Below are 20,432 nucleotides of genomic sequence, written 5' to 3'. Positions count from 1 at the left end.
GAAGTCAGGAGCAGAGAGGAAGCCAGAGCAGGGGTGCTCAGGGCAGCTTTCCAGACGTGGTCCTAGCGTTGCTGGTTTTTACAGTAGTGGTGGAGTCGGGCAGAAGAAGGCAGCGGTGGTCTGGGAGCAATCCCGGGAGGAGCTGCCAGTGTTCATCTTCTCAAGTCAGCCTTGGTGCGATGGTCCCAGCAGCTGCTCCCCCAGCCCTTGGCACAGGCTCACCCAGCAGCACTGGTTAAAACAAGGCACAGGGGAGCAAGCTCTGACACCCTGTCTCCTGGAAGGTCTTCACCAGTCCTAGGCTGAAATAGTGTCTCATGCTTTTGGTCAGCCACGACTATCGTATTTTTACTTCTTCATTACAATGCACAGGAGGCTCAAGCCCCAGCCTGTTCGGGGCTGTACAGGCATGAAGCAAAGGGCAGAGGAAACAGGCGGCAGCGTGGTCTGGTCTGTAAATTGCCTCGAGAGGAATTCTTGCTCTTTAGCCCACTATGTGATCCTCAGCATTCATTCTAGTCACCACCATCCCCTTCACTTTCTACTCTTCACCCCCCTTCGCCATTTAGGCTATGGCTCTGCTTAGAAGGGGAGCCAGTTCTTACTGCGTTGTTTGGGCAGGGCCAAACTCAGCAGGGCTCGGGTCTCAGCTGGTCACTATGGTTATACAAACGCTAGCTTGGAAAATATTCTGCAGGAGCAGTCCCAAGCACTGCAGAGGGAGGGGTATAATGGAGTGGGGGCAATCAGCACTGGCCGTTGTGTTGCTTGAAAGGCTGAAGCTGTGCAACGTGGGACGAGGGAGTGCAGTGGTTGTGTGGCGTGGCAGATGGGTGCTTGCTGGTGTGGTGCTGGCTGGGTTGGCTCGGGCACCTGTGCATACACGTTAAGTATGCGGGGTGGAATTTGGAGGGTAAATATTGATGCTGCATTGTCTGAAAACAACCCTCTGTTTTGAATCCTGCTTGCAAGTACAGGCAGCTCCCATCTAAACTGCATCCTAATCCTGCTGGCAGCTTTGTTTGGCATTTCTATTGTGGGGCTGTCTCCAGAAATGTAAACTTGTTATTAATGACCTTTTTTTCTTTTAAAATTAGGTGAAAAACCTGACAACAAATGGAAGATTGGGACCTTGGTCCCCATGGCAACTGTGTGAGCATTCGGATGGGGACAGCACAGGCTCCTGTATGTGTAGGTCACGTTCATGTGACAGCCCTCGTCCTCGCTGCGGAGGTCGCAGCTGTGAAGGGGCCAGGATTGAGGTTGCAAATTGCTCAAGGTACCTCAGCATCTTTGTGCTTTTTAGAAAGGGAACAAGAGTTGTGCCCATCCACAGCTTAACTCCTTGTGTTTCTGTGACCATGTTGTATCCCAGCCAAACTGAAGTATGTGTGAGGTCTAGCTTGAAATCAGTGAAAAATCAAGCAGCCCAAAGGCTCTGATAGAAGGGCCTTCAGCCAGGGCTCTTGGACAACCAGCACCCCAAATCAGTGTACACATTAACCTTCCCTACACTGTGCCTTGGTTTCCCCCAACTGTACAGTGAGTAGTGACCCATCAGGAGGAGGTAAGGCAGAGGTAGGTGTTAGCCAAGTGAACAGCAATAAGCCAAAAAAAAAATCCAATATGCTCGTCATTTTTTAGAGTTTGGATTCCAAAGTTGCATGGCCAAAAGCAAGCAGAGCTCCTTCAGAGCAAAGCTTGTGAAGACACGGTCTAGCCAACCTCTGAGCAAGGCTTGTTTGCCTTGTTCTGCAAGTCTGTGAACCGTCTGCAGCATGCTGGCTAGGTTAAAGCACACATCATCATCTGGCAGCAAGTAGCATAGAGCTTAAGAGGCCTGCCTGCTGGGGACAGCACTTAAATAATGCATGTAGCTCAGCTTGTGTCAAAGTGCTGCCTTTTCAGGGAAGCCTGAAGCTCATGCCTGAGCAGTGTGGAAGCTAAATGTCTTCTGGTCAGGTGCCCAAACATAGCCACGGTGTTTGCGTCCATGTTACTCTACCACCCTCAGACTACATCATGTCATGGAGATGGAATAGCGTAAGCACTACTTAACCAGGGTGGGGCCAGCCAATATTTTCGTAAATACTGGGAATACAGTTTTTATCTACTTTATCTTCTCCATAAACATTCGTTCCATTAAGGACAGCTGTCTCTTGACTCCTCCCTGGAGATCAGTGCTGGTCTTGGCACCAAAACTTCAGCAATACTCATGTTTTAACTGGCATCTCTGCTTCCAGTTGTGGGCTGTGTTGCCCAAAAGGCATGCTGTCACCCCTGCCCCTGGGCTGCCACCATGGGCTGAGCAGAGCCTTCCCCAGGCAGGCTTTTAATGGCAGCGGCAAATGGAAAGCATGCCAGTGGGATGAGTTTCTCAGCACTGCTTTGATGGCAAAAGAGGCAGGAACAGCTTCTAAGAAGGGGATGAAAAAAAGATTATTCAATCTTAAGACATAAGAAAGCAGCATGGTTTGAAAAATAGGGACATCTGGTCATCCCACATAGGCCTCAGCCCTCAAATTTCCTTTAATTGACATCATATGGCACTAAGATTTCTTTTTGCAAAGAGGGAGCAGGATGCTTAAAGATGAGTTCTATTAGAAAGCTTGCAATCTGAAAATGGAAGGTGTCTATTTCTGTAAAAATCCTGAAACACGAATAGATGCTGAGAATTGTTGGGTTTGGGGGGAATTTTTAGTAGAAATTACTTTCCCCTTTTTTTGCTGCAATAACAGCAACCTCCTGTTTGATTGTTTTCTTTTGGTTTTGTGATTTTACATATACTTCTTCCTTCGGGTTAAGGAGTGGGGAGGTAGTAGGTGGCTTAAAACATGGCAGAATAAGATGGAATAGTAGGGTTTTTATATAAGTGAGTTTCTTGGTCTTTGACCTTGTTTGGGGTGGGAGAGAGGAAAAGAAGGAGGGCGAGGGATGAGAGAAAAAGAGAAGGCAGGGAGAAACGACTAACAGGGTTCTGAAATAAAGCTGCCAAGAACAGGCAAGAGTTGATAACAAATACAAAAAGTGTGAAGGGCAATGTGGGTTTTACCTTTCATGCTTTGCCCTGATTGGTGCTGTGCCAGAAAATACTTCTTGCCAGCAACGTTATTAGTTCAGTAAATGCTTTGAAAATTAACATCTGTTTTCAAGCTTAGCTCTCAAGAACCAGAGAGCACCTGAGTTGTTTTTTGACTAGACGCTTTAGAAAGCTTTTTCTTTGTTAGAAAAAAAAAAAAAAAACAAAACAAATGAGATTTTTTTGGCTTAAGGTAGTGAAGTGTCAAGATTAGGCAGTTCTGTAAGATAGAGCATTGCCACTGGCTCCATATGAAATGAAACCTGCATCACAGAAGAGATGAGATACAGTTCCTCCTCTCCTGCTCCAAGGTTCAGTAGTACTGCCAAATCAGAGGAAGGTGAGCTTTAATAAATGCAAGATTTTAAAGATGAAAATGCTAGCTTCTGTGTAAGCACACGGTTGAGTCCCTGCATGGCAGCAGCGTCACAGGAGCCGGCTGCCTGCACGTGCTCAGCCTGTCGCAGGAGCAAGGCACAGAACATTTGCTGACACCTCTGTCGCTGAGGTGTGAACTAAGGGGGCTTTACATCACATTTGCTTCAGGCTAAGCTACCACTGCTCAGCAGAGATGTGATCACTCATTAAACCATGAGACTCGATCCTGCTTCTGAGCTCTCAATTGCCTCTGATTTTGACGGATTTAAGGTCACACTACAGTGGCATTTGCAGGCGGCCATGAAAGCTAGAAGCAATTATTCTTACTTTTAATGAAATTTGAGCTTTACACTTAATACAATTCAATGCTGAAAGCTTTAGGAAAACATCAAATATTACGAGGGTTGTGATAAACCCGTGGGAGCTGGCAGTAGTATTGCTGTTAGAGATTTAAAGCATCAGTACCTACTGAATTAACTGAGGGTAGAGTTTTTTACATCCTTTGGCACAACAGGCATTCGTGAGCCTCAAAACCTGCACTCTGTGCATAGGAGTCCAGGAGATATTTTGGGATCAACCATGGCTCAGAAAAAAGGGGTTATGAGACCGGGGGAGATGATGGGGGAATAGTCAGTGAGAGTTACAGCAACCACACTATTGCCCAGCAAATTCTAAGAGTCATTTTCAAAATCATCAGCATTGGCTTCATTCCCTTCCTTTCCAATTCTTAAAGACTTTAATGGGAGGAAAGTGAGGCCAATGCTAAGCACTTTTTGAAGCTCCCTTTTCTAAATCTCCACCAATAGAAAGTTTGTTTGAAACAAATAATCTCTTCTCCAATGTGTTCCATGATTCCCCTGTCAGTACCTTATGTGTTTTGTTATTAAGCATGGCACGATGTGGGCAGACCATTAGGTCACCCCCATCCTCTGTTGTCTCTCTCACCTTCTTTGTTAGAAATGGCGCTTGGACACCCTGGTCTTCCTGGGCCCCGTGCAGCACCTCCTGTGGGATAGGCTTTCAGGTCCGCCAGCGTTCCTGCAGCAACCCTGCTCCACGGTATGGGGGCAGGGTCTGCGTCGGACAGAGCAGGGAAGAAAGGTAAGAGATGCCTACAATGCCACGTGTTCACCTCTGTGGTTATAATGTTGGCAGTTGGAAATGGTGGTTCTTATGTGAATGCAGATTAAGGCTGTTTGGCTGAATGAGCAAGGTGGAAGGAATTCCAGAGCCTGGGAGGGATGAGGTTGCTCACACGCGTGGCCACTCTCTTTCCATGAGCCTGTGAACATCAGAGACTTCGGAGCTGCCTTCACTCTCAGGCAGGACCTTTCAGGCCTTCACAAGTATTCCTGCTCCCCAAACAGAGGGCTGGCTTCCTCAAGGAAAGGAGAAGCTGTGCCTGCTGTTAGCAGTGTGGAGTTTGTAGATACAGTTACATTGTTCTGATCCATCTCTGAGGACACAGTTGTGTATGTGCAGCTTTCATTGCTAATTGCATCATTCTCTACTAATTGTGCTGATGCACCAAAAGAAGTTCAAGACAAAATATAGCTTAACTCACAGATTCAAGGTTGAGTTTTTGCAGGGCATGGCATCAGAAAAACATATTTTTTTTTCCCCTCTAAACTGAGAAAATGTCATGCAAAATAACTAAAAGACAATACTTTTTGAACCTACAGAGCTATCTGCACTATTATGCTTCTTCAAGCCCGGCCCCTCATCAAACATATGCTTCAAGGCATCCCCATTTGGTTTCCAGATTTGACATTTCATTAAAGGCCACCTTTGCTTGGAAGTAGGCGGTTGCTTGTCCCTTGAGTGGTCACTTAAGACAGATCTCTCTGCTTTTCTCAGAATACAAAGGGCAATTCATTTAACTTTTTTGATTCGAGACGTTTTAATGTTTGGTTTGATTTGTGGCCATTCACAATGGTCCTTTTTGGGTTTTAAAGACTGCATCCGAGTCAATTGCAGTCCTGTGTGATTCAGTTTGAGAACAATATTGATTAAAAAGCTGAACAAAATTAAAGTTACCTTGAACATGACATAGCATTAATTTAAGGCCTGCTTTTAGATGCGTATAGCATCTAGTTCAGCTCCAGTTGCAAACACTGGCTTCTTAGGGTCCAAGCAGCAACATGTGAAAAGAAGATTGTCAATGTGAAGCTGCTGTTAGTGACAGATCACTGTTGAGTCATCGTCCCACTGAAAATGTTTACTATCCACTCCCTCTCTTTCTGTCTCATGGGCTTCAGCTTATGAGCTCTTTTGTGAATTCAGTACCTAAAAGTTTTGAGATTAGAGCACTTTCAAAAACACAGTCTTGACCATTTACTCCAACTGTCTCAGCCAGGTTATTCACTCTCCGTTCTGTACAAAGGGTACAGTTCTCTGCTGGGAGCAGTAATATTGCTAATCTAACTGCTGTGTCAGCCTTCTGCTGACCTGTGCATGCATGAATTGCACCCACATGCACCGTGCAGTCTTCTGTCCATCACCATTTTGTCCCTCAGATGTGCTGACATGGATGTTTTTTGAGCAATGCACTTTCTTCTTTCAGATTCTGTAATGAGAACAGTCCATGTCCGTTACCGATTTTTTGGTCTTCATGGGGTCCTTGGAATAAATGTAGCGTGAATTGTGGTGGAGGGATTCATTCAAGGCAGAGGTCCTGTGAAAATGGAAATACATGTCCAGGCTGTGCTGTGGTATGTATTGTTTATTGGCATTGCATAAGGGGCAGCGATTCACATCTAGCATCTAGGAACTTGGTATTTAACTCCTCTCTCCATCTTGGTTTTATTTGTCAAGCTAGAAGAAAATGCTATCCTCAGCTTTTGCTGGAGAGGATGCTGAAAGGAACTGGGAAGCAGAGAGATGGCTGATTCCCTAAGGCAGGGTTCGGGTGGGAGTGTGTGTGTGTACAGGCAGGGACAGACCGCTGTACGGAGGACTTCCTTAGGCCACTGTAGGCTTGGATATCAGGTCCTTTCTGTGAAAGCACTATGGTTTGGTGTTGGTTTTTTTTCTGTCCCACTCCCAAGGATGATCCTATTGAGTCAAAGAGGTCCTACACGCGTCAAAAATGAGTCTCACTGTCATACTTGAGTAAACAACAGGTCAAACACCTAGTTAACCCATCAGTGAGGCAACGGCTACCCATTTTCCCTCTTTATTTTCCCTTTCCTCTTCTGGCAGCTGTTTCATGCAGCTGTTTTAATTAGTTTTGTGGAGAGTTTTCTTTCATTGTAAGCAGATTTGATCTGGAACCTCCCATCTGTTCACAAGCTGTTTGGCATTTGCTCTAGAATCATGAAATCCTGAAGCATTCACATTTCTTTGCCCCTGCTAGAGAACGCAATCTTGGTCGCTGGAATTCCTCCCACTGGTGGTGAGAACTGTAAAGACCCCAAATCACCCCATCCCTACTCAGCCAGAATTTTGTCTGTACTCAATGGATGCTCTACACTGAAGATGGCAAATGGTTTATAGCCCTCACTAGAGAGTTCAAAAAGCCAACCAACCAAAAGTAGCTGTAAAAAGAGATAATCTAAACCCATCTTAAAAATAAAACAATAAACTTTTTGAGGAATAAACCTTACTGACATTTTGTCCTCATGGGGCTCCTCTAGGCTGACCTGAGAGCAGCATCTCAGGGTCACAGCAGAAAACTTTTATGCTGTTATTGTTATCTATTGCCTGAATTATTATTCTGTCTATAATGTACCAAGCTTTCAAATCCCCATAGGACTTTGAGTCAGCGAAGAAACACAAACCTGAGTGAGACATGAAAATAACAAACATAGTTCACCCTTGAGATCCACCTGATGCTACGCACCACCACTGCCTCCAGAGTCACCACATTTTGTGTTGTATCCGGCACTGACTTGTGTCTGTGAGGTCAGATAAGGTGGATGGAGATTGTTTTAGACCCATAGGGTACCCCCTTGTTTTCTGGAGTGTAAATAAATCTCTTTCAGTTAGGCTGCTGCTGCTTAATAAGTAAGGAGAGAGCGGTTTTCCTTCTTGGCAGGAATATAAGACCTGCAACCCAGAGAGCTGCCCAGAGGTGCGCAGGAACACACCCTGGACCCCTTGGATGCCTGTCAACATCACCCAGAACGGTGCCCGCCAGGAGCAGCGCTTCCGCTACACGTGTCGTGCCCAGCTGTCTGATCCCCATGAGCTGCAGTTTGGGAGGAAGAAAACCGAGAGTCGATTCTGCCCCAACGATGGCTCAGCAGTGTGTGATACTGACTGTACGTCTTGCCAGCTCTGGGGGAGCTATAGGCTGAGTCTAGATTTGGTGGTGGAAGGGAAATCCTCTCAGAATAACAAGAGCCTGTTTGTGTCCGCATAAGTCTCGGCATATACAACTAGTGTCACTGCAGAATGGCAGGGATGGAGAGAGCCCTGTGACTTAGAGATCAATAGGGTTGTGAGCTCTCTGCTTATGGCAGTGTATAGATCTGGTCTCGCTACTGTCAGGCTGTCTCAAAGAGAACAGGCAAGGAATAAGGGTAGAGAAGAAATAAGTAGAGAAGAAAAGAACCATTTTACAGGACAGGACGTGCTACAGGAGCTCCTCTCTCTGGGAGTCCCCTTGTGCACTGCCTCTGGGGTTATTCCCTTCAGTACTGCCGTGATGCCAGGCATGTACTGAGGACGCAGCCTTGACTGCCACAATTGGCTTCCCAGTAAGATCATTTATCAAGGTTATCAGTAGACTTGGTTTGTGTGTGTACAGATTTCTTTTTGCATCTAGCTTAGCTGTAACCCTGTGGAACAGAACTCTCGCTAGGGGCTTTCAGTAGAAACTCTTCCCCAGGGCACATAAACCCTGATTTTATTCATGGGCTGAAGCCCTTTTAAAAATCCCAACAACGCATTAATTTGTGATCTCATGGTGTCTTGTTTGTTTTCCTTGAAGCTCTTGTTGATGACCTCCTCAAGACTGGTAAGACCTCTGCACGAATTATCAATGGGGGCTGGTCCTTTTGGGGGGCCTGGTCTTCCTGTTCCAGGGACTGTGAGTTGGGCTTTAGGATCAGGAAGAGAACATGCACAAACCCTGAACCTAAAAACGGTGGCTTGCCCTGCGTGGGGTCAGCGATGGAGTACCAAGACTGCAATCCACATCCGTGCCCAGGTAACCATGATCATCTTCCTGCATGGAATTCGGAGGTGTTTTTCCCCATCTTAATGGTAGAGCCACAAAACAAAACAAACAACAAAAAAACCCACAAACAAAACAAAACCAACCCCAAAAAAATCATTGGTATTACCAAGTTGCTTTTTTTTTTTTTTATTAATTTGGGGATTTTTCTGTAATTTTTTTGAAAGGTACTGTAATGATCCATTTATGTGTTCTTTAGTGCTATGACTTAAGTTTCACCTCCGCTCAGAGGGTAACACAGCCACGTCCTCTAGAGGAAATAATATCGTGGGTTGTCTAGCAACTGTTTGCTTCAAGGTTTGATGCTCCATCCAGTGGAGGGCATCACGGTGCTTCTGCTCCTTGATGAGGAGACAGACTTTATAAATGTGGCTTAAGACTGTATAGAGATGCTTGATGTGGCGGTTCTTCTTGTGAACACTTGTTTCTTCCCCCTCTCCTGCTTACGTATTGTTCTTGCGATGGGCATCTACTCTTGACATCAGTTACCATTTCCTGCACAGCCAGCAGGGAGTATTCTTGCCTGGTTTCCTGGTTTTCGAGTTTGTCCTCATGTTTATGTTGCACCCCTGGTCCAGAATAGTAATAATAGACCATTGACTACTGTATTCTCTCTTACTTACCCATCTCTTTGCTCTGTAATAACTATCTGAACTAAATTTAAATGATCTTACACAAATAACCTTGCCTCTTGCAGTTCTAGCAATTATCTACCTCTGGCAATATAGTTTGTGGCCTACACTTGAAAATGCTATGTTATAATGGTAGTATTATGATTCTAAAATTCAATACAAAGATAAAATTCCAATGCAGATATGATCAGAATGTGCAGCAAAAGTGTAGCAGGAGTGTCAAATATTGCACTCTATGGCCTATAAAAAGAAAATAACTCGAACACTATAAAGACAGCTATTAGTACTATTTTGGAAGCTCTCAGTGGCTTTTCACTAATGTCTGTGCCCTTTTTCTGTGCTGTTTTCTCCCTTTGGACACTATGATGTTTTACAATCTGTTCTGAGTGCATGATTACTATTTCTCTGTGTCTCCCTCCTCCCCTGCCTCACTCAATGTGTATACACAAATCCTGGGTTTATCTTGCACTAAATCATCAGGTTATTATCTTCTGAATTAATGGCATGTGGACCTGCAATCAGGCAGTCTAGAAGCCTGACAAGGGGTTGGGGGGCTGGGGAATCAGGGACCTTAATTCCCTCTCTAGTTTTATTATTAACCTGTTATGGGGCTGAGCTCAGATCATAGAATCATAGAATGGTTTGGGTTGGAAGGGACCTTTAAAGGTTGTCTCACCCACCCCCCCACAAAACAAGCAGGGATAATAAATAAAGCCTCTGAGTTTCCTGTTTCCTGAAGGTTGGAACTTAAGGACTCGGGGCCCCCACAGAAAGAAGCCACACAAGCTCTGCTTAGGTTGTACAGCACTTTTCCCCCCCTGAGTAAATCTGCTGTTGCTGCAGGTGAAGCATCAGGAGGCAATATAATAATAAAAACAATGCTCTTTTATAAAAAGTGTGGAATAGAATAAAAAATAGAGTAGAATAGAACAGAAGAGATCAGATTTCAATGACTACCCTGAAAAATAGTTTCTACTTTGGCACTTTATGCTGCAGAGTCTTTTTGTACATAGACTTCATTCTGCATCCATGGAGTGCAGCACATTCATACCCTCTCTTGATATGACCCTCTCTTGATATGAAGTTCTTGTTGTCAGGCCCAAATGTCCTGGGGTGCAAGAAACTGCTAGCTAGTCTGGGCAGGGTGGATCTGGAAGGTGAGATACTGGGGGTCTCCAGTTTTATCACAGTGAGAGGAGTAACCAAAGGCATCTACCTCTCTTCTTGCTTTTCAATGTCCTTCAGTGAAAGGCTCGTGGTCTTGCTGGACTCCTTGGTCTCACTGCTCAGCAACCTGTGGAGGAGGACACTATCAGCGCACGCGGACTTGCACCAATCCAGCTCCGTCTAGCGGAGAGGATATCTGCATCGGTCTGCACACTGAGGAAGCCCTTTGCAACACCCACCCATGTGAAGGTAGCCACTTCTCATCCCTGCTCCAGTTGGCTTGAGTGGTGGTGGGAGCAAGGCACATCTGCAAAATGTGTAAAAAATAAATCAGAAACACCACCAGTTAGAAGCTTTTCTGTCCATTCAGTAAATGTCTGTTGAACCAGGGAAGAAGGGGATGTCCCAGTGTTCAACTGCAGTGCATCACCTTTCTCTTTACCTGTTCACTAGGCCATGCTCTGGCATTGTGGTCCTGGACAGGCAAAATCTTGTTAATGGCTGATCCAGTTAAAGTAATTGAAAAAGCAGGAGCTCTGTGTTTCAATGTGGAAGCTTACAAGATAAAAACCAGGAGTCACAAAGCATCAATCTGTACAGCTGTTGAAGGGACAATCCGTCCTTTTTCTTGCACAGACAGGCAGATGAGCATGTGCTACAACGCACAGGACAGGGTTTACATCTGTGCTGGTTTTGAACACCTCTGTGTATTTCTGATCTAGTGCAGGCTGACTCCTTCCCTTAGGAACCTCAGCAAAACTAACTGCTGTAACTTGTGCTGGCTGCTTGAGCTATCCCTGGGAGACCATCTCAAAACTTGGAGGTCCTGGTGCAGCACTGCCCCATCCAGCTCCTTGCATGTCTTTAACCAGAGAGCAGATACAGGAGCTTTTAAGACAGCTCTGTTCTGCACAGTGCTCCACCAAGGGTTGGTTCAGTCCCTGCTAAGAAAACTACAACCTGACAAGTAGGGTGTGAAATTTGCACTGTTATTTGTATTAGGAAAATTAAATCCACTAAAGGACCCTGGGTTAGATGTTTGATAGAGGCCCAGGCCAGAATCCAGACATTCTTCAGTATGGGAGAATTTTGGTATCTACAAGGGATCCTTTTCCTTCTTGGTGAAGTTGTCTGTGTGTTTTCCTGATCTTGGATTTCAGGTGGCTGGTCAGAGTGGTCGGAGTGGAGCTTGTGTAATGAAGAAGGTATCCAGTACCGCAGTCGTTACTGTGAGATACACAACCCAGACCCTTCTCAGTGCATTGGAAACAGCACACAGTACCAAGATTGCCTGTATAATGAAATTCCCGGTATGTACAGTGTCATTGGGGAGGGAGAGGGTGGGCCGGGCCGATCAGGAGAGCAGCTTGTGCCCAGACTGTCAAGCCAGGCTGAGATTTTCTCTACTATAGATTGTATTTGGGTGCTTCTAGAAAAACAAGCAAACAAACAAACATTTGTGCCCCTTGTGGCAGGCACAGCCTAATGGCATTCCTTTAAGGTAGTTTAGAATTTCTTTAAAATACAATTACTCAGAACTGTAGTAAATAATTAGTATTGCTTCACCTGAAATGAAGCTTTTACCTTGGATAGTTCATCTCTGGCTGGGTTATAAAGATTATCTATGTTCTGAGTATGGATACAGGTAACAGAAGACCCTTGAGTTCAGATATCAAAAGAAGCATCCCAAAAGAGCAAAGAAATAAGGTGGAGCAGATGAAGACAATTTGCATGTGAAGTGGGGAGATTAATCTAGGGCCTAACAGAGTGACACTGTTGATGGGCAGATGATCATCAACATCTTCCACCCTGTGTTTTGTGGAAACTGAATCTCTCAGGCAAATATCTGATATAGGTCTAGACTGAATAACCCCTTTCCACGTTTTCCTTTCTGGATTACAGTGCTCTGACTTAAAACTCCGAGATCTCTAGGCAATGGTGTTCTTATTTTTCATGGTTTTCTCAGCTATCTTTTTGCCCCTAAACTGAAGAAGCTACAGAGCGATCAGGTAACAGTACTGGAACAGGTCTTCAGAGAGGTTTTGTTGCATGTGTTTCACACTCTGAGTTTATCATTCAATTTAGAGAGACTCTCGGCTTGCTGCAAGACATGTGAGCACCTTCTCGTGTCTGGAGCACAGGGGGGTTAATTACTTGAAGAAGTGATGGCAAAATGACAACTTTCTCCAATCATCTTCTCTTTGTTTAGTGATCCTGCCAGCCTCCAGCATTGATGAGAGCACGAACTGTGGAGGTAGGGTACCACTAACTATATATCTTATTTTTATCTTAACCTGGCTTCTTTTCTCCCTGTGCAGTATCAACCAAACCATTAATCTATACAGCTCATATCCCACTGATAGCCTTAATTCCACTGGAGTCTTGCTGTCTGAGTCAGACTGGAGGAATGTATCACATGTCCACTTGTCAGTTCCAAGATTTTTATTTATTTGGGGGTCTGGGTTAGCCATTGAGGGTCATTAATTACCAGGGAGCACCCTGCTTGTCTCTGTCTACTCACAGGGTAAATGGTTCAGGAGAAATGAAGGGATATTCTTCATCCCACCATTGTAAGCCTCCAGCTGTTTGAAGGCAGGTGTTTTTTGAATAACCTATAAAGATTTCACTAAACAGGGACTCTTAGATAGATTCTTTGCTGATATAGGATGAGATTAGTTTATACTTGTCCTCCAAGCACTTGCTTTCATTCAGGTCCTCACCTCTCACAGAAGTTGTGCCTCCTTCCTGCATGTAACTTGAAATGATCCAGTCATTAGTGTAACTTTTCCACTGCCTCAGGAGCCACTATGATAAAAATGCAGAGAAAGAAAATGGCACGTTCTTTTGACATTTTAAAATGCTAGTTTCACACTAACAACCATGTCAATTCCTGCTAGCATCACATCCCTACTTTCCTGAAATCTAGATGATTCACAGGCTGCCAAAATCTCTTCTCTCTGTGGAGATCATGGCAAAAAAAGGGTTGCCACCTGTGGCACAGAAATGTGGCCTCCCGGTTTGTGAGTGTGGAGCAATCAATGGAATTAAGATTTCAGCACCTGCAATGTGACACTTGGCTTTCTGTATCGCTCCTCCCTCAGAGGGTGCAACGTGTCTGCCGCAGTTCCTGGACTCCTTGCTACATGTTGTACTCTACTGTTACGCACTGAATCCACATTTTCTTCTTTTACTGCCACCATTGTATTTGCTGTTGCAATCTACATTTTACCATAGCTAATATTATTTATTTATTACCTAATGTCTGTAATATTTGGCAAAGGAGCCAATAAATAGAAATTCTGTTGATACATCTCAGAAAATCTATATTTTCAGAGAGATGAACCAGAAAGCTTTCCCTCTGGGCACACAAATTCTAGGGTTTAAAAAAAAAAAAAAAAAAAAAAAAAAGAGAGAGAGAGAAAAAAATGTTTTTTCTTCCCTAAGATATGGCTAAAAGTAATCTGAAAAATCAGATGGGTCTTTCAAAGGTGGGAGTGAAATATAAGAGTGCTTTATGTTTTAGAAAGGATTTCCAACTGTGGCGAGTTGCAAATGTAGCAGTGAAATGAAACATTCACTGCAATGTAAGCAAAGCTGGGCAGGAGGAGAATGTGGCAGTGTGTCATGTAGCTTTACTGAGCACAGTTGCATATTCTGTGTTTTAGCTCTCATGAGTGATGTAAAGCAGAGGTTTTTAGAAAGGAAATGTCTTTTTGGAAAACTCTTGTAACATTTAGTAGGAAATTATTATCTTTCTGCTGGCTTGTTGGACCATCATCTAAAACACAATAGAAAGTGGTAATCTTGCAATAGAATTTTATAGTGTGGTTTAAAAAATAAATGTAGCTCATCAGTCTAATAAATTCTGTATGTTCCTTACTGTAATTATGATTGAAGTGCATTACTTTGCCGTAGAACTCTATTGGTTTTGTTCTTTTTAAACTCAGGGGGATATTTTTAAACTAAAGATTAGAGAAGAGCCATAGACTAATGGGCAGAATTCTCTATTTGAAAAGCATATCAGTTAAAATGTAAGATGGCACCAAAAAAATGCACACCGTGATCAGACTAAGAATGAACCTCGTTTTAAGCAACTGTCTGAGTAGTCCCTTCCATTTCTGTGCACACGGTCAAGTCAACACAGCAGTCTGTCCAAATGAATTGGCTCTTTAAGTATTATGGGAATTTTGCTGCTGCAGTTGCCACCGAGCCGATGTGGCTGACCCCTGGCACAGCTGCCCTGGGGGCCAGCAGTCAGGGTCCCCCCTCCAGGCGCTAGGGCCCCTGTCATTCCTGTTTGAAAGACGACAGTGCAAAGGCAGAGGAAGGGCAATAGCATTTGGAGTCGTCATTGCTGATTCCTTTCCCGTAGATTCTCCCCTGCACATAGCAAAAGACAACAAGGCGATAAAGTTTTGCCACCCAAGATTGCCTCCGGTTGCTTCATTAACTTGGTGGCTGTAAAGGTCGCTACTGTTTGTTCTGTTGTCAGCGGAGATCTGTTGGTGGTTGGTTTTACCGTGGGGTTTGAGACTCTTTGAGGTGAGGGAGGAATGAGGAGTACTGTTTGATTTTGTCTTACCCCCCACCAGCTGGAGCTGGGAGTTAGGTACCTCCCAGCACGTGGGATACTACAACCCCTTCCAGAGGTCAGCGCTGTGCTTGGAGGGTGCTGCTGCAATCCCATGTGGGGAGATCTCTGTAGGAGGTTTTTCTAGTACAAGAGCTCCTCTGTTTGAAATATTTGCACTGTAGCTACCCCACTGGCACCTGCCTGCAGCTGGTTTCCTATCTTTGCAGTTTGTGGAGAAAACAAACAGGTGTTTTTCAAGCGGTTCCCCCCTTTCCTTTGTCCACTTTATCTTTTCCATTCCCCTGAGGACCCCTATTTCACTGTTACCGGTACAAATACACCTCGGTGGCAGTGCAGACGTGGCTCTGAATAAGCAAAAATGCTGAGCATACTTGGATTACACAGGAGAGGAATGTGTATGCCCCCCACCCTATGCACAGTCCCATAGGTGTCTTGGGCGGCTGACAAAAAGGGCTTTCCTTCCCCTTCAGAGAAACACTGAGCATTTTTATCCCCTTATTTCCATGACATGCGCTTGCTTTGGAATCCATTAATGTGCATTGTTTGTACGGCTCGTTTCTTTAGCTGTCAGCTTAACATAATGTTTAGTTTCAGTATCAATAGAGGGGAGAGAGAAGAGACAGGGAGGGAGCTTTGAGAAAACAATGCATGAACCTGTTAAACTGCACAAGGCAGAGCTGGAGTGGGGAGACTGATTTGCAGGGAGATTATGTCAGTTTATGTTAGAACGTAAGACTGGCTTCAACAGCGTATTAATGTTGAGCCCATGATGTCGTAGCTCTGATTTGCACCTGTGGTCTTGTCAGGGGAGGGAAAAGGCTGTTCTTTAAAAATAGCATCTCTTGTCATTTCTCTTGCAGGTTTTAGTCTCATCCATCTGATTGCCACTGGGGTCTCCTGTTTCTTTGGCTCTAGCCTCTTAACGTTTGTGATTTACGTGTACTGCCAGCGCTGTCAGAGGCAGTCCCAGGAGTCGACTGTTATCCACCCAACCACTCCCAACCATCTCCATTACAAGGGCAACACAACTCCCAAGAACGAGAAGTACACCCCTATGGAGTTCAAGGTAGGGTACCTGATAAGAAATACCACAAACAGCTTGATACTACCTGAACAAATTCTGTATTTATATCATGGTTGGAATTGTGTCGGTTTGCATTTCTGTGCCCAGCTGTCGTCATTACATGTGGGGTTGAAGGGGCATTTAGCTGTACTGTCACAAAGGGGTAAAAAGTCCCATTACCGCAATGGGATTTTGTTCTGTTTCACAGTTCTGATGAATGCCAGTCTGGCACGTATATACCAAGATACTCCAGCCCATTCTGACTATTGTATGTATACAAATAGACCTCTAAGAAATCAGTAAGAGCTCAATTCAGTGCATTGTTCGTGCATGGTATGAGGAAACGGAGGGGAGGAAGAATAAAAATGGCAACTTTATTAGACAAATAGCTGGAAAAGTGTGTATTTGTAGGATGAGATTCTGGAAATGCTTTGGGAACTGCCAGACTGGAGAGAATGAGAAAGCAGGGAGGGTTCTGCCCCCTCTATCAGTGCTGGACAGAACTTACTCCAGGCAGCCATGCAGAATTCAATGATAGCAGCAGAAATGGGAGCTGAAGCCTTCAGAGGAGATGAGCGTTGAAGTGGCGTAGTCTGTTGGTATGTCTGCTTGCTAAAGAGAATGCCACCCATCACCTGAGCAGATAGGACTAAAGGTGCAGGGCACCATATGCTGAGACAGTTGTGCATCGTTGTATTTGAGCATCAGTCCCCAGGTGAAGTGTGGGATCAGAGAAGTGAGCAGTGGGATGGGTGGAGGGGCTTCACATCACACAGGAGGAACAGCCTACCTAAGGTTACTTGAAGAGTGCGGAGCATTATTTGGGACATGAATGCAAAATGCAGGGAAACTGCAGCTGCTTGTTCCTTCGTATAGCTACGTGCTGTTGAGATTCTGATTGTCTGTTTCTGCTGATCGGTCCTGGCTTATAGCTGAGACCCAACAGATCAATGGTGGGACCATTGCCACAGTCTAAACTCCCTGGGTGTTGGAGACTGTTTCAATGTAGGGATTTTATAATGCTGGGCACAAGATAACTCCTGATACATGGCCATGATTTGCAATGTGAATCTGCATCAGAACTAAGAGCTTGCATTGAATAAATTGAAAAGAGTCAATGTTATTTTGGTGTTTAAAGTTTGAGCTAGAAAATAAGACCAGTTTGGAAGTAAGCATGTGCTGAATTCCTTCTGTTGGGCATTGCAGCCCCTCAGAGGATCCTGCTGCCTACAAATGCAGTCTCAAACCCACATTTCCTAGAAGCATAAGCTACAGTTGCATGTAGTTTAATAAGGGTGCAGCAACATAATGCTAGTCAGCATGGATTTGTGGAAAGTAAATCATGTCAAGCAAATTGGATTCCTTTTTAAAATTAAATAAATATTGATCTAGATAGCAGGGAAGTAGCAGACATATTGGGATTTTCAGAAGCTTTTAACAAAGTTTCACAGGATGTATTATTCTACACACTGTGCATATATGGGTTAGGTAATAAATTATTAAGACAGGTAAAGAACTGGGACCTGATCCTGGAAGCTTCAGACTGTGAGAGTAGTCATTTCAGTTATGTGAGTAGTTGTGGCAAAGTCAATAGGAAAACCCAGATGAGAAAGGCTTGCAGGAATAAAGAGATGAGCAAGAATATCCCCTTGTTTCTTACATAGCAAACAATGAAGAAAAGAGACCAATTTATTTTTGTGGTCAAAAGCAGGCAGTTACAGGGTTGGCTTTGTGTTAACGTTTTCTTTGTGATTTATATCGTGCTATCACATGTTATCAGATGAGGCTAAAATAGGCAGAACGGTTAAAATTTAGAAGGATGAAGTTGTTCGCAGAACGATCTTGATCAATTGGGTAAATGGGTTATGAAATGCAATATGTCTATGCCGAGTGGTGCAGTGGAGTAGAAGTAATAACAAAGCTAAGCAAAGTTTAAAATAGCAGCAATTAGTTAATGCAGTATCAGGAGGGAGCTGACCTCTTCGATAGACCCATCTCTGAATACTTTATCTGGTGTGTAGTAACAGTGAGCAGCTGTTAGAGTCTTCTTTCAAGGGACATAAAGAGCTTAGGCATTAGATCAAGTTTTGAAAAGTCTAGTTTATTTAAAGGAAGGCATTAGCTAACTGGGACTGTATGAGGCTGGGGGAAGAAGGGACTTGGACACAAGGAGATAGACCAGATGGGGCTTATTTATAGAATGTTAGGAAGTGAAAGAGTTCAAAGGCATAAATCCGCAGTCATTGGACAGACCAAAACTAAATGTTTGGGAGCAAGGGGCTACTGGCCGAGAAGAACTTGAAGTCATACACTTTCAGAGCGGTAAATGAGGCAAAGAGATTTACAGAAAGGGTAAATTCTGTTTATCAAGTGAAGACCCTTCCCTCTATTCCTGCTGAATATTTCGTTATCTTCATCTTTCATCTTCTCTATTGGCCCTCTTAAACCCTTGACTGAAAATGTCTCATTTAATACTACGCACTTGCCTCTCTTCAGTGTTCCCTTGAAGCATATAGTGTTAGTGCAATAAGAGGAAGGCTCTGTGTGCTCTGTGCTGTGTAATTACTTACAGAACTTGTTATTAGCCAGCTTTATATTTAGGAATAACTGGCAGATTTTTCTAAGGGTCAAGAGGGAGTTGGGGAGTTTTTCATGCCTTCAAGGAGCGTGTGTGATTTTATTGTGATGCTACACAATTAACATTCAAATGATGGAGGAGCTAAAATTCACCTTCTGGAAAATGAGGGTTGGACTGAGCTTGGATATGGGCCCATCTGAATTTAAAATGTGTATGTATGAAAGAAAGTGAAAACATCTGAAATTCCAGATTCTAAAACCAAGTAAGTTTCTGTTCAGCAGATACCAAGAAAACTGCCCCCAACATTTTTTAGGTAATGAAAGCAAAAGAATCATTGTAGATTTGTGTGTGTGTGTGTGTTTGAAAGAGTTAATAAATCCATGATTAAGGAAAGGCATGGTGTGTAGACTACTCTTCAGTAACAGAAAATGATAATGCACAGTGACATGATGGTAGCAGAAGGCTGACCATATGCACTAGTCTATTATTTTCCATTCTTTGATAATAATAAGCCTTCTGCAATCATCTTTAGTTTGTTTTCATCTTGAAGTATCTCTGCTCTTCAACCAGCAGGTGAACACAGTAGAAAGTTTGGCAGTATTACATTCAAATGTACAGCACTGAATGCAAACTCATAAATCAAGGTGAATTTTATATAAAGGCAGATTTTAAATGAAGGAAGTGCTGGCTGATTTGAGCCTTGTTGGACATTTCAGCACAGCAATGCAGTAATGCAGATCAGATGTAAATATCATACATAATGGTGACCTATTGATCACTTAGCTGATGCTAACTTGCCTAGGCAGTGTTTTGCAGAAGAGTGTTTTATTTTTGCTGGCTTCTTTTCCCTTCCTGTTTTGCTTTCTCAAGAATGCTATGAGATTTATTATTAGCTATTTTAGCCATGATGTCTTAAAAGATTTCATGCATATGCATTTAGCAGCAGCACGTTGATTTTGATTTGTTATTCACAGATTGTAGGGAAGAGACCTTTTGGGTCACCTAATAAGCAGTTCATGTTTCATTAATTGGTTAAAGTTCATACAGTACTCTGACAATATTGAAGATTGTGCAGAACAAGAGCATAATGAAATAAAAATTATCTGCTCTTCACATTTTGGCATGATGGGTTACAGAACCACCTACAACCTTCCCAGTACTGCCATGTCATTCAGTTAATAACTGGCTATCAAAGCAGAGAGGAAATCCTCTTTTTTTAACATCTTGCTTCAGCTACTCAGGGACTTACTCATGTGAGTTACTTATTAGAGCCAGGCTGATGGAAAACCAGATGATCCTGCAGTGGAAGCAGGAGAATGTGTGGTCAAGGTTGAACCCTTGTGAATTAGGAGCTCTTGGAACAGCCACACATCGAGAAAGGGTTTGGACCGAACTTCTTCCTATTGCTAAATCCTCTGCCAATAAAAAGAGCCAACATTTTATTCTACATGGGATTTGGACAGACAAAGGCATCTGCACATTGGTCCAAATCCAAAATCCAATCGCCTTTGGATCAGGCCAGATGGGATTAGTGAGAAATGTAAGTTTTCAGGATGGTTATGATGATGATTCTGCAGATTTTCTTCTCAATTGTGCTGGACAGACCTCCGTCTGTCCTTCCTTCCTTAAACACAGCTTTAGTCATGAGTCATGCAGTCAAACTCTTTCAATGCTGATGCCTCAAATAAGGTGAGGAAGCACCTGAGGAGCATTGCATCTGCTCTGAGCATCACCACTGCTCTCAATGAAGCTCAGGGCCAAA

The 20,432-nt window shown here is 43.8% G+C and overlaps 1 protein-coding gene across 5 annotated transcripts in view; it reads left to right on the top strand.

Moving 5' to 3' along the window:
* Positions 1 to 20,432, top strand: part of SEMA5B (semaphorin 5B) — a 281,793-nt gene that overhangs the window by 242,347 nt on the left and 19,014 nt on the right. For 4 of the 5 annotated variants that reach the window (XM_055812546.1, XM_055812543.1, XM_055812544.1 and 1 more), the window contains 9 exons: positions 1,098 to 1,279; positions 4,415 to 4,558; positions 6,021 to 6,168; positions 7,494 to 7,719; positions 8,391 to 8,609; positions 10,514 to 10,684; positions 11,596 to 11,745; positions 12,645 to 12,689; positions 15,890 to 16,095. In XM_055812546.1, coding sequence (XP_055668521.1) covers positions 1,098 to 1,279; positions 4,415 to 4,558; positions 6,021 to 6,168; positions 7,494 to 7,719; positions 8,391 to 8,609; positions 10,514 to 10,684; positions 11,596 to 11,745; positions 12,645 to 12,689; positions 15,890 to 16,095 — 1,491 coding nt within the window. Of the gene's footprint in view, positions 1 to 1,097; positions 1,280 to 4,414; positions 4,559 to 6,020; positions 6,169 to 7,493; positions 7,720 to 8,390; positions 8,610 to 9,121; positions 10,685 to 11,595; positions 11,746 to 12,644; positions 12,690 to 15,889; positions 16,096 to 20,432 lie in introns of those variants that run through there. The other variant, XM_055812548.1, reaches the window with a different exon arrangement.

Source organism: Falco peregrinus, chromosome 8 (genome assembly GCF_023634155.1).
Source record: "Falco peregrinus isolate bFalPer1 chromosome 8, bFalPer1.pri, whole genome shotgun sequence".
In the NCBI taxonomy this organism is placed as follows: Eukaryota; Metazoa; Chordata; class Aves; order Falconiformes; family Falconidae; genus Falco; species Falco peregrinus.
This window is presented reverse-complemented; position numbering and strand designations above follow the sequence as displayed.